We start from the raw sequence: 13,475 nt of genomic DNA on the forward strand, positions 1-13,475 counted from the left end.
AGGCTGCGAGAGAGGCTGGCTTGGCGGCACAGGCCTTCAGAGGGTCGGCCCAGGCACCCTCTGAGCCGCTCGTGGATGGCCTCTCTTGGCACAGAGGGTACCCTCTGAGACGAGCAGATCTGGGCCCCCTTGCCTCAGACCCCCCCCCCTCTGACACCACCCCCTAGTTCCCTCCCTGGGTTCTCCGTTTTCTTTCTTTCTTTTTTCAAGACATGCGCTTTTGGCCGGTGGCCTCTTCGGACATGGTACCTCCGGTGAGATAGTGGCTGCCAGTTCGAGACTGGGGCCGATCGAACTTGAGTTGTTCGGACGGAGGAGGAATCCGGCCAGCCAGCACGGGTACAAAGAGGGGTACCCGGAGAATCCCCAGCTGCGGAAACGTAGTGTCGCTCAAGAGGTGCTATACTGCGGGGGAGTGTAAGGTGCCTATATGGGCTTCCAGTATCGGACTTCAAGACATGCGCTTTTGGCCGGTGGCCTCTTCGGACACCATCCCTCCCTTGGGTTGTCTGTTCCTTCTCTTCTTTCTTTCCCAGTCCCGTGCCCAGTGTTGTCAAGTGCGTTTTCTTCAAATTCTGTTTCCCGCACGCAGCACAGCACAGTAGACCTCAGACGCCACATACTCGAGCTTAGGCGGTACATTACTTTTCCCTGACAAGACTGAGGGAGGGTGTAGAGCTGTAGAGGATGTAGAGTGTAGAGCGCTGTAGAGCTGTAGAGATGTAGAGCGCTGGAGAGCGCTGTAGAGCTGTAGAGCTCTACATCCGCCGCGGGACGGACCGATGCAACGGCGTGTTTTTTTTAAAGCCAGAAGAAATTTCGCGCTTCGAGTGCTCCCTGTTGGTGTACCTGCAATTAGTGCCAGTGCGCGCCAGTCCCGTGCCCAGTGTTGTGACAGGGCGTTTTCTTAAATTCTTTTCTTTTTTCACACGCAAGAAGAAGTCTGCACTCCAAGAGGAGTCTAGCTGCCACGTTCAAAACCCAGGAGAGATGGTGGCACAGTGATGGTGCTATCACGGGCATGATCCGTGGAAAGTGGAGCGGGTGGTACGGAATAGTAGAGCAGGCGCTTTGTGGGTGGCGGGTATGGGCGGCGGCGTTGGGTGGCCGGCCGAATCGTTAGCGGAGCTCCTCCCTCAAGCTCGATCACGCATGACGCACGTTGAGTGACAACGTCGGCGAGCTTCTTGCCGGAGCACCTCCGACTCCTCCTCTGAGTCAGACACGACAACGTCGACTGCGCCCTCCTCCTCCCAGAAGATCCCATTCGTCGACTGCGCCCTCCTCCTCCGCCTCCAATTCGCCGACTGCGCCCTCCTCCTCCATGGGCTCGATCCGATTCCGCAGCGTGTCGTCCCCAGCGGCGGTGCTGCACGGGAGGTGGCCGCGGGCACGCTGGGCTCGATCAGCGGCTTCCCCTCAAGTTGCGCCGAAAGCACGGATTTGGCGGACGTTCTGGGTTTCAATTTTACGGATGTCTGAGCACCAGCTGAGGGAGGGTGTAGAGGATGTAGATAGAGTGTGTGTAGAGCGCTGTAGCTGTAGAGATGTAGAGCGCTGGAGAGCGCTGTAGAGCTGTAGAGCTCTACATCCGCCGCGTGACGACGTGAGTCGCCTGTAGAGCGATGTAGAGGCGCTCTACAACGTGAAACCGGGGGCAAAGACGAAATCAAGGTCAAACTTTGGACCCCCCTCCGGGGTGGCTTGCCCGTCGGGGTCGGCCGCGCCGACACCGGAGGCAACCCCGGCTCCGTTGGAGACAAGTTCGCCTTCGGCAACACCGAAGAGCGCGCCCGCCTTGCAAACATGGGCTGCAAGCAACGCGGGTTCCATGGTCAACGGGCGTTCGACCACGCCACCGGCCAAGGCTACGTCAAGTCACAGCGTGGCCACTACCATGACGGGATCTTCACCAAACGAAACAAGTTCAACCTGCTTCTCCACGAGACATTCGGCGGCGGCTTCTCGCCGCCAGCAGTTGCAAAGATCAACCGCCTTGCGCGCAAGGCTCAACGCTCGGGCGTTGACCGCACCGCGTACCCTCGCTCGAGTCGTCGTCGGCGGCGTTCTTCGTCGCCGCCTTGACGATCTTGCTCACGCGTCGCAACGTCGGGGTAGTCGTCGGGGCCGCAGTTGGCCGGCGGCGGCGACGGCGGCAGCGGCGGGTCCAGCGGTGGCGGCGGCGGCTGAGGGCTGGCGCCCGCGCCAAAGGCCGAGTAGTCGGCGCTATTTGGGTCGTCGGGGTCGCGACCGCCCTGGAGACGGCCGTCGGTGGCCGTGTCGTAGGTGATGAACGGCGGGTTGTCGTTGTCGTAGCAGGCGGGCATGCACTGCGGCCACGTCGTGCACCAGCCGGAGCCCTGCGCGTCGATCTCGTACCGCCGCCAGCTGCCGAGGTCCTGGCAGGCGGTTTCCCACGCGCTCAGGTAGGACTTGGCCTCGTTGGTGACGCGGTCAGGATGGGAAGGTAGGTAGGTACCTAAGTACATCTCCTGCATTCGGGAGCTCGCTCCGTCGCAGTGCTCGAGCAAGTGCTCGCTCCTGACGGGGGCACGTTGCGTCCTTCGACAAAGACCGATCGGCGTCGCCCTGACCACGTACAGTCAAATCATCCTCTGAGGAGGCATCTCAATCAACTTCGTGATCGTCGCAAGGCAGCCATTCATCATCATCATCTCTCTACTCTCTCTCTGCTCTGTACTTATCTTCGAAAACATCGCCTGCAAAAAATATACTCCGCCCGCTGGTCCCTGGTGGCACCGTGGTGCGCCACGGAACCGCGGAGCGGAGAGCGGCAGGGTCTCTTGAGAGGTAAAGTGGGAGCGGCACTCACTTGATTCTCACAATGCCCTCAACAGACGTTACCAGCCTCATCGAGAAAAAAGAAACAAATTTGCCGCGCGCGCATATTTCGCGCCCATTTGACGATGCGGTCCCGCTTTTCCCGTATTTCGTCCGTCCAATCGAAAAGGAAGCGCTGGATCGCCCCATGTTATGGAGTTTACCAAACTTGTTACCGTTTCTTCTGCTCAATTTCCGAGATTTAGAAAACCAACAATATATCACGACTCACACAGTGTCAGTGATTTGGGCTCGGCAGCTTGTTAGCCCTCAGCCGAAGCTGGGGCCGGTCCCGTAGCCGAGAGAGAGAGCCCGCGCCGTGAGTTCGACGCGGTCGGGAGGCCTTGCGGAGAGGCCAGCGAGGTGGCGATCGCCGTACTTCATGGTCGTCATCAAGTGACCGGCTGACAAGCCAGAGGTCGATACTCTGGACGACCCATAGGATGCCACGAATGCCTGAAGGAGAGGGAGGCGAGGCCAGAGGCAGGCTCCCAGTTTCCGTGGTTTTTGCACGGTATTCGGATTTTCGCTATTGGTCGTGTGGGTGTGTAACGGGATTAGTCAATGGTACCGCGTCGGCGACGCGGGCGCCTTGCGGGCAGAGCCCTGAGCCACCCTTTTCGCGTGTGAGTGAGTATTCTTGATACGAAACCACGACGACACACACCAGTCGACTCGCATCGGTTGCCTCCATGAACGGCGGAGCTATTCTCGCGCCCACACCACACCTGGCTCCAACGTGGACACGCCCATAGCTGGGGACACTACTAGGTCACGCATGGCATCACAGAAGTTTTATCTCTGGGTCCCGAAAGGCATCTCTAGCAGTGTCGTTACACATGCCCCCTCCCCTCCTGGGCGCATGCGCCTCACGTCTCGCCAGAGCATAAGCCCTTGGCGTGTGGCGAGACGAGTTTTTCGCCATGCAGCGAGCAGCAAGCCGCCCGCCGCAAACAGCCGGAGGCATCGCCACGGCACTGACTGCGCCGCGGTCCCGCACCCGTCGACGCAGCTCCCCCCGCGGAAGACCGCGCGTAGCGACGTCTTGACGATCGAGATGAGCGTGCCTGAAGCTCGCCCACCTACTGCCCCTGAGAGTTGGTTATGAGTGGGCTCGGCTCCCCCCCTTGGGATCGAAGCTTCCACGACCTCACACCCAACATTCCAGGCGGGATCAGAAGGGGACTCCACACCGGACACCGCCCGGGCACAGACCCCCTACCCGTCGGATCGCACAGGGCCCCCTCGGAGCAGCCCACACACAATCACGCATCGGCAGATTGAGTGCCTGAGTCAGGCAGACAGCACAGACAAGAGGAGAGAGAGGAGAGAGAGAGAGAGAGAGAGGAGAGAGGAGAGGGTGAGGGTGTGAACACACGTGAGGAGTGGGGGAGGGTGTCTGTGGTGGGCTGTAGTCCTACTACGTGGTTACAACCACGCGCCCCTCAGGAGCTTAAGGTAGAGCTGAGCGTCCAAGACGCCTCGGTGCCACCCACCGGCGTGAAGACCATCCGGATCTGCCGGGTTCGCCCTCCGGACGGACCCGTCCCCGCGATGGCCCACGGTCCTCCGTCGCCAGGTCGAACCCCCTGCCTCCCGGTTGACCCCCACTCCTCGTAGTCCATCATGAAATAAACTCAAAGTCCACCACCGCCACCAGCCTCCACCTCCACCCGCGAGCCGCCACCGCTGCCGCCCGCGACGCCGCCCGCCGCGTCAGATAGCCGCGACGCGCGCATCGAGTCGCGTCGGAGAGCCGCGCCGCACCAGCAGCAGCATCTGCACCACCAGCAGCAGCAGCAGCACCACCACCACCACCCGAGAGAGAAGCGCACCTGCCCGACGCCGCCCGCCGCGTCAGACGCTCGCGACGCGCGCGTCGAGCCCAGTCGCACCGCCGCGCCGCGCCAGCAGCAGCATCGGCACCAGCAGCAGCAGCACCACCACCACTAGCAGCAACAGAGACAGGCAGTGCAGGCGCAGAGGCGCTCGCAGAGCGGCGCTCAGCGCCGCGCACGCCACGCTGCGGACCGTCGGACGAGCGCACCGTACGTCGGCGGCGAGCCGCGTCGCCAGCCGTCTCGCGAGAGAGCGGCGCCGCCGCGTGCGCGCAGCAGCCGCCGCGGCAGAGGCGAGCCGCGGCGACGTCCGCACTAACGGATAACGGCCATTGGCGGTTTTTACACACACACACACACACACACCCTTTTCGCGGTCACAAATTTGGGAGCATGTGCAAAAAGAAATAAATTTCCCGCGCGTGAGGCCGCATTGAGCGCGAAGGGCCATGACAGAATCACCATTCGTCTTCGAGGAGGAGGAGGACGAGGAGGAGGACGCGCTGGGCGGCGCCGACGACTTCTTCTTCTCGGAGGGGGCGTCTCGCCGCCGCTGCTCCAGGCTGGCCCAGAAGCGCACGCTCTCGGCGCTCGACGACGTGCCGGCAGAGCGGCTCGCTGACTGTGTGCACTCACTGATGGCGGCGTCCAAGGGCGAGACGCTGGGCCGTGCGCAGACTGGACTGCACGCCGCGTGGTCCTCGTACCTTCAGGCCGGCTTCTCCCTCCTCGTGCACGGACTCGGCTCCAAGCGGCCGCTCCTCGAGGACTACAGCGCGCTCCTCGCCGAGAGCGGGCCCGTCTTCACGCTCCACGGGCACGCGTCCGGGGCAAGCGTCCGAGAGCTGCTGCACGACATCTTCCACGCCCTGCGCCTCCCCGTACCCGCCGGGAACACCGCCGTGCTCTGCTCACACCTCCGTCGCGCGTGCACTGCCGCCGGCAAGGCGTCCGGGCAGGGGACGGGCGGCGGCTCGTCGCTGGCGGCCGTGCGAGGGGCGGCTTCCATGCAGGGCCCGCACACCGCGGACGCCATCCTCAAGCACGTGCTCAACTTGCTCCCAGCCCGCGCCGAGGCTTTCGTCACGCCCTTTGAGCCGCGACCAGGCGGCCTGGGCGGCGACAGCGAGGCGTCCGAGCCGGCGGCGGCCTCTCGGCCCGAGTGCGCGGGGGGCGACGACGAGGCCTGCCACGGGTCGGCCTCGCGCCCCTGCCGTGATTCGACGGCTGCGCCCTCGGGTCCGCGCGTGCACGGTGCCGGCCGGGGCAAAAGCTCTGCGGGTGGCAGGGCCAAGGGGCCCGTGGGAGGCCGGGGCGGCGGCGAGCACAAAAACGAAGGGCCGCCGGCAGCCGCGGCGGAGACGCCGAGGGGGGCGAGCGGTGGCGGCAAGAAGACTTGCGGCACTCCGGGCTGCACCTTGCCCGACTTTCACCTCGGGCCTTGCTCGACGGAGCGCTGCTCTATGCCGATCGTGGACGCCGCCGACACGGGCGGTCTGCCGGGCAAGCGGCTCCGCCGCAACAGAGAGGACGCGGCGCTCGACCGGCTCGATTGGGACGGCGCGGCTCCCGCCGCCGGCGCGAGGGGCCCGAACGGCGCGGCGGCCGCCGCCGCTGCTGCCGGCCGCGTGCCGCCACACCTCTACTTGGTCGTGCACGGCATGGACGCCCCGTCGCTGCGCTCCGAGGCGAGCCAGAGCGTGCTCGCCGCGCTCGCCGCGCTCCCACAGGTCCACCTCGTCGCCTCGGTCCACCACCGCAGCGCTGCGTTGCTGTGGGACGCCCAGCAGGCGCTCGTCACTGATTCGTTTATTCAATCGTATTCATGATTATTGTTGTTGATGATGGATTCGTGTATGAATCTCAATTACCACCTCCTACCCCGCGGGCAGGCGCGGCAGCTCAACGCGGTGTGGGTGGAGGCCTCGACGGGAGCGCCGTCATGCACCGAAAGCCTGGACACGGTGCACACGCTGCTCGAAAATTTGCAGGACGGCGCGCACTCGGGGGAGGGGCGGTCGGCGCAGGTTGTGCTCGATGCGCTCACCGCGAACGCACGGCAGGCCTTCCGCGTGCTGTTGCAGCACCAGCTGGCGGAGCCCAAGTCGGCCGGCCTCTCCTTCCATCAGCTCTACGCGGACTGCCGTGCGGAGCTCTGCGTCTCCTCTGAGGCGGCCCTCAAGGGCCACGTAACCGAGTTCACGGACCACCACCTCGTTCGCACGCGCCGCGGCGCCGGCGACAAGCAGTGCTACTTTTGCACGTTGCCGCGCGAGCTCATGGAGCAGATCGTAAGCAGCGGAGGGTGACCGGGACGGCGCGGCACCACGGCGCGGCCCACTCCGGCCAGTGGCCGCGCCAGCCGGTGGGAACGCCCCCCCCCCCACACACACACTATGTGCAAAGAGCAGCACAGCAGGGTCCTGCTGCTCTTGACTGAGTGTATACCAGATAGGTACTCGCGCAGCCGGCAGCGCCCTTGTGCGGGAAGGAATTTTTTGCACACTGTAGTAACAAATATCAACTTGTGGAACTTGTGCCTTGAGTCGGCGCGCGCGGGGCGTGTGCGGCCTGCGCACTGCGCCGGCGGCACGAGCAGGGCGGCAGCGCGTCCCCCCCGCAGGCGATGACAATTTGAACTCGCCCGTCGCGTATCCCCGCCAGGAGACTGCATGCGAGCGCTCGTATGTCTTGTAACGATACGTACTGACGTAGTGGACATTGCCTGAGTGAGTTGGGCAATAGTTGGGCAATACAGTGGAGCAGTGATGGTGCTAGACGATCGGGCACAGGCAGCACTCCTCGACTCTGCTTTCTGCCTCCCACCACAGCCTGCAGCACGATTTTGAGCTTGGCGAGCCTGTCCCGTCCGCGGCCCTGCTGTCCTTCCGTGAAGCAAGGTCGCTCGTGGTGGTTCGTGAAGTGAGGTCCTCAGGCTCTGTCGCTGATCTGCGAAGCGATGCCACGTCGAGCTGCATCTGATTTGGCTGCTCGGCAGTCTGTGGAGTGATGCCACGCCGAATAGCGTTGGTGTGCGGCGCGGCTGTGGCGACGGCCACTCGACACATTGAGTGGCGGCCGGCGGCTCGGAGAGACGCGGGAATTATGTTTTTCTTTTTGCACCGTCTGGCGATCCTTAGTTGTGTCTGTGTGTCGCTCAGTCGGACCGCGGCTTTCGCCCTCTGCGCGCCGAAGGCGGCGAACGCCGCCACCGCCTCCTGGCCCGGGACGACACATGCACACATGCACATGCACATGCACATGCACATGGCACATGTGACATGACACATGCACATGCACATGCACATGTGCCATGACGCGTGCCACGCGGTGTTGGCGGCCTAGTTGGCGGGGCTTGGCGCGAAACACCACACATTAGAACTCGATAGAACGAGGACGGCGAACAAGCCATCAATCCCCAATCCGTATACGGTATAGGACGGCGATACTGATATTACTGTGGACTTATATCGAGATAACCCAAAACAACAAATACATGTGCACACGTACTCAATCGATCTCGCTTCTCGCGCAACCGTGACAACGCCGCGCAGCTCGCGAGAGTCCACAGCGCCACATGTTGTGCATGCACCTCCGGCGAGCATGCATGCACCTCTCACCAGCCAGAGACGCCGCTCACCTCTCGCTTCACGCTCGCCGCCAGCTTGCGCCGGTCCCGGTCTTTGGCCTCGTTCCGGGAGCCCTTTCCCGGTCGAGCGCTCGCCTTCTTGCGCAGCTCCTGTCGCACTCGGTCCGCGATCCGCGCACCGCCGCCCGGCTCAGCCCTCCCCTTCGGAACACTGCTCGCCGCCGCCGCCTCCCGCACGGTTCGGGCCTGGCCGGCGTGCACCGGCAAACTGCGGGTCGGCGCGGGCAAAGGCTCCTCTCCGTCGTCGCGGTCGCTATCGTCGTCGTCGTCGTCGTCGTGCAACGACGCTGCGCCGAGCGCGGCGTCGCACTCGGAGATGCATGCCCCGCTACCGCTGGCCACGCAGCCTGCGCTCGAGCCGCTCGCTGCCGAACTTGCATCCTCGCTGTGTCGGCTGCTCGGTTCGGCGGGCCAAACGCCAGCCTCGGGGGAAGCGGAGGCCCGCAGAGGAGGGGTAGCAGCGGCGAGTGGGAAGGACGCGTCGTCGTCTGCGCCCCTCCCCACGCAATCCCGCCCGTGCGACCCCCTCTTCGCCGCCGCCTCCTCGCCCTCCTCATCCTCCTCACTCTCGATGCCCTCCTCGTCCTCCTCGCCCTCGCTGCCCTCCTCGCCCTCGTCCTCCTGCCCTGCAGCCTCGCCGCCATCCGCCGCTCCCATCGCCAACTCCTCGCCGACGGCCTCAAACTCGCGCTGCTGCGAGGCGCCTACACAGAGCCAATCCCCCTCCAGTGAGCGAGACCGGAGCCTAACCCCCCTACACCTAACCCACACACACACGACGCACCCCAGCCGCTCGCCGCCAGAGCAACATCGAGCTCATGCAGATTGGATGTGTCCACGTCCAGCTGCGGCACCTGCGTAGCCTCAAAGCCGAAGCGGCGGCGGAAGAAGGCACGGACGCACTCGACGTCGCGGTCAAAGTAAAACGCGGCGTTCGGGTGGGAGGTTGAGATCATCTGTCGCGGTGAGGCGGACGCACAGATGGGGCTCGGTGCCCCCCAGTCAAGCCACCAGGGCACCAGGGTCGCGATCGCCATCAGGGTGGGGCTGTTGGGGCGCTTTTGCACCTGCGGAAAGTCAATGAGGGTGACCTTCTCCTCGTCGTCGATCAGGAGGTTGAACTCGTTGAAATCGCCTGAGCGTGGAGTCGGGCTGCGGCGTGAGAGACCGGCGGTGCGGTAAGGCGGCGGCGGATGAGGAGGCGGCGGGTGAGGTGGCGGCGGGGGGGCGGGAGATGCACACAGTGGATAAGGCCATACGAAGCGAGCGTGCAGATCAGCTCCATGAGCGAGCTGAAGACCGCCGCGGGGTGGAGCAGCCGCTGGACCGAGTTGAGCTGGAAGCCTGCAGGTGCAAGGCACACCCTGAGAGCGCCCTCTCTCGGGCCTGCTGGGTGCTGTGGGCCGCGCACCGTGAGCCAAGGACATGACTACACAGTGGCGGTTCACGTCGATCGGAGTCGGCACCGGAAGCCCCTTCGCGTGGAGAGCAGACATGAAGGCGTACTCTTTGAGGGCCGACAGGCGGCTCATGTACAGCCTACGCTTGGAGTCGGCCGAGGTGTGCTGCCCGGCTCTCGCACGGGTGGGCGGGCTCCGAGAGAGAGCGCGCGCGCGCGCGCCAGTTGAAGGACTGGCCGGGGCGCGTGTAGTCGCGGTTGTTTTTGAGCGTGCGGAAGGTCCGACCGAGCTTGTGCAGTTTCAGCGCCACCTCCTCCCCCTCTGGCGTGACCGCGGTGAAGATGTCGGACTCCTTTCCCACGCCAACCTGGATGCCGATGGCGGACAGCGAGCCGCGCTTGCAGAGGGTCTTGAGAGCGAGGTAATCGTAGCCCTTTGACGTGAGCCGGTAGCCATCGTACGGCTTCGAGGAGTGCGCGACCAGTTTGTTCTTGGCCAGCAGCCGGATCAGCTTGTATGCGCCGCCGCGCTTGAGGCCCGAGATGGACTCGATCAGTGCGCTCGGCACAACCTCGTGATTCTTCATCCCCATCTCGCACGCTGTGAGCACCCGGAACTCATCGCTGCTCATGTACCGGAGCACCTTCACATCCAGGTTCGGCATCTTTTGGGCGCTAGCACCACCCGGCAGCTGGGCGTTGGCACGCCCGGCAGCGGCGGCGACCTGCGCGACGTCGCTCGTCTGTGTGGAAGAGAAATGAAGCGCGGCAGCCTTCGTCCCCAGCGTCGGCCTGGGGGAGCGCCTGGGAGAGCCTTGGTCACTGGGTTCGGTTGCTGTATGGGTTAGAAGTGCTGAAGCTACCTAACCTAACCTAACTGAAGGCAGGGATGGATGGAAGAACCGCCCACATGTCGACGAATGAAGTTGCGCAGAGCAGGATCATGTCTCAGAAAGAGCACGCACGTCAGTACCGCACCGCCAAGCTCCGAGCCGAGTGGGGAGCGAGAGACACCTCATCCTCAACGCACAACGCAGCGCGCTAGGATGAGGAAATTTGAAAAAGAAGAAAAAGAAATCGCGTAATGCGGAGCCTTTTATGTGTCGCTGCGAGTGTTTCCTGTTCTCGTGCTTAGGCGCGCACCGCGCGTCACCTATTGCAGCTGAGTGCTGAAGCCTGGCGAACTTCGATTGCATCACGGCCTTGTCAGGCCTCGCCCACGATGCCCGGTTCTCTGCGCCGTTTCCTCCTGCAGCTCTCTCTTGCCTGTGCATGTGGCACGTCCAACTACATATCGTCAGCGCTATCCTTATTTGGTACCTTCCAGAACAATGAGATCATGAGCCTACTGTCTTCGAACGCGGTGCCTAGCACGTGGCGCCGACTTCCCATCGTTGACGTTGGGACCAATGATGGAACCGACTTCACGATGCCAGGGTCAAAGGTGGGCCACCGCGTGTACAGCTTCGAGCCAAGCCCGATCGTGTACGCCCGCATGCTGCGAAACCTGCAGCAGAATGGAATCAGTGTGGCCAATGACAGCGTTGGCTTTCGGAGCGCCAAAGCGGGTACGGTTCTTCCAACGCACGCAGCGGTGTCAAATGTGACGGGATCAGCTCCGTTCTTGGTGGCCGAGCGAACTACTCTCGACCGTTCGGGCAAAGCCAGTTCGTTGAGCGCCGACGCCATTCCGCGAGGATCACGCATCCGGACTGTTACGGTGCCACTAGTGACGCTTGATAGAATGCTGGCTGAGGAAGACAAAGGCTTGTTCATCCTCAAGATTGATTCCCAGGGCCACGAGTACCACGTGCTACAGGGTTGCGTCCAATACATCCGAACGCATCCCGTCTACTACATCCTGCTTGAGTTCTATCCGAAGGGCTTACGAGCTGTCAACATCGAGCCTCTGACCCTGCTTCAATTCCTCCACTATGAACTGGGATACCAGTGCTTCGATTTGGGGCGGAATGCGCGAAATCACGGCGCTATGGAGCTCTCTGCCTTTGTCACCTATTATGGCAAGCCAGATACTCGAATAGGCTCGTACGGCCGATTCACGGACTTGATTTGCGTCAACTTTGCTGTCATGTAGAAAAGAGTACGCATACACACAGCTAAGGATGTATTGGTTGAGTGGATCTAGGGCAATGTAAATCGCATAAAGGTGTATAGTCTCCCGGGTCGGTTTGGGGTATTGGGTTATAGATAGGGATCTCTAATTCTGAAGGCGTACCCGTGGGTTTCACACCCGGGGCAGGCAGGGGGGATAAGCTCTGTCCTTCTCCCACGGTCTGGTCGTGGTCGAGAGACCGAGGTGCCGAACTGAGAGGCACTACTGGAGGCTCTACCTCCGGCCACCGCTCGACTACCAAGGCACATGGCCGGTCCTGTGGCTTGCCCCCGCCTCGCTCAGAAGCCTCAATTCGCGCACACCTTTGCTCTCTGGCTCCCGCGAGTGCGTTCAGGCCACACAAGCAGGCGACAGCACCCGCAACGCATCTCTCGCTGGGGCGCCACCTATCGACCCGACTGATTGGCAGCATCAAAGCCGACCCCATGACGGTCCTTCAGCCCCACGAGATAGGCAGTTGCGCCCTGATCTCGGTCCAAGACGGCCAACGCCGTGTCCGGCACCTGCTGGCTGCTTCACGGGGATGCCCCCCCCGGACACATGCTGCAGCCCCGAGTGGATGTATTGGTCGTTTGTCGGTCCCACAAGACTACTCTAGTAGGGGCCAGGCGCTTGAGCGTCGGCGGTACACCTGTGCAGATGTTGCACGGGTGAAATGGCTCCTCGTACAGGGTAGGTAGAGGAGGCAGGTGGTGGGTTTGAGTGTCGTGAGTGCTTGCAGCCGCGAGTGCAGCACCGTTTGTGACTCCCATGGATGCAGTTGGGTGGGGCACGGTGCTGGGGGGCGGTCCGGTGCGCCACAACAGCCTCCCCAGCTGACCCCCATCCATCCAGTTCGGCACCTCCATCCTGACCGTGGAACCCCAACTTCAACCGGTCATATCTCGGGCGGACTGGCACCTCAGGAGCTCATCCTGGGCGGTTTTGGGGAGTCTTGGGGGTGTACTTGAAGGTGGTAAAAAGAGTTTTGCACCGCAGCTTAACCGGCGGGCGTGCTGAGCAGCGTGAAAACAGAAGGACAGAGCTTATCGCAGGCAGTACTCGAGTACCTGGGTACTAGCTAGGTACCTCATGTATCGGAGTTATGGTCCTGATACGACCTGTGAACGTGAAGAGAGTGGTACCAGCACTGTCGATCGTTACGGCACGCAAGGGGGGCCTCCCGGACGTATGATCCTAGCCCAATAAGTTCCACGGAGCAGATTTGGATTTTTGACAGAATTAATGCACTGCCCCCGCACGATACTAACTATCGTAGTTTTGGTCCCGGTGCCCTTCACGGCACCACACCGCCGCTTGAAGGCCCGAGATTAGCCTAGCAGTGAGTGGGCATCGCCTGCCGGTCGGCTGGGCACGAGCCAAGCACTTGGGTGGCCGTCGACCGAGTCCGAGCGGCGCCTGAGGTGGGTGCCACGGCGTCCGCACGAAGGCGTGGCGGGGTGAGGAGCCAGGGGTGGTGAACACCTCCCCGACGGGCGCGCGGCGCGCCGGATGGTCCGCCGAGGCCGCCGCCGCCCCGGCGGCGGCGATGGGGGCGGCGGGGCCGACCCGGCCGGCGTTTGTCGGCTCCACCTACAGAGAAGCAGCCTCTGTGGGTCGACGATACTAACTCGG

General features: G+C 63.1%; 3 protein-coding genes across 3 annotated transcripts; 2 read left to right on the forward strand and 1 right to left on the reverse strand.

The window, feature by feature from the left end:
- Nucleotides 1–5,108: 5,108 nt before the first annotated feature.
- On the forward strand, nucleotides 5,109–6,988 carry EMIHUDRAFT_461785 (hypothetical protein; the record flags this gene model as incomplete). The annotated part of the gene is made up of 2 exons (XM_005761933.1): nucleotides 5,109–6,409; nucleotides 6,572–6,988. Exons 1-2 carry the CDS (start codon nucleotides 5,129–5,131, stop codon nucleotides 6,986–6,988), a joined length of 1,698 nt encoding a protein of 565 aa, XP_005761990.1. The 5' UTR covers nucleotides 5,109–5,128.
- Nucleotides 6,989–9,200: 2,212 nt separating this feature from the next.
- EMIHUDRAFT_52776 (hypothetical protein) lies at nucleotides 9,201–10,383 on the reverse strand (the record flags this gene model as incomplete). The annotated part of the gene is made up of 5 exons (XM_005761934.1): nucleotides 9,201–9,284; nucleotides 9,396–9,463; nucleotides 9,571–9,672; nucleotides 9,740–9,867; nucleotides 9,911–10,383. Coding segments are annotated over 5 exons (855 nt in total), but the record flags the coding sequence as incomplete, so codon positions are not given.
- Nucleotides 10,384–11,066: 683 nt separating this feature from the next.
- On the forward strand, nucleotides 11,067–11,822 carry EMIHUDRAFT_96809 (hypothetical protein; the record flags this gene model as incomplete). Its single annotated transcript, XM_005761935.1, has 2 exons — nucleotides 11,067–11,295; nucleotides 11,494–11,822. The coding sequence occupies 2 exons, from the start codon at nucleotides 11,067–11,069 to the stop codon at nucleotides 11,820–11,822; spliced, it is 558 nt and encodes a 185-aa protein (XP_005761992.1).
- Nucleotides 11,823–13,475: the final 1,653 nt, after the last annotated feature.

This window comes from Emiliania huxleyi (genome assembly GCF_000372725.1).
Source record: "Emiliania huxleyi CCMP1516 unplaced genomic scaffold EMIHUscaffold_7, whole genome shotgun sequence".
Taxonomy (NCBI): domain Eukaryota; phylum Haptophyta; order Isochrysidales; family Noelaerhabdaceae; genus Emiliania; species Emiliania huxleyi.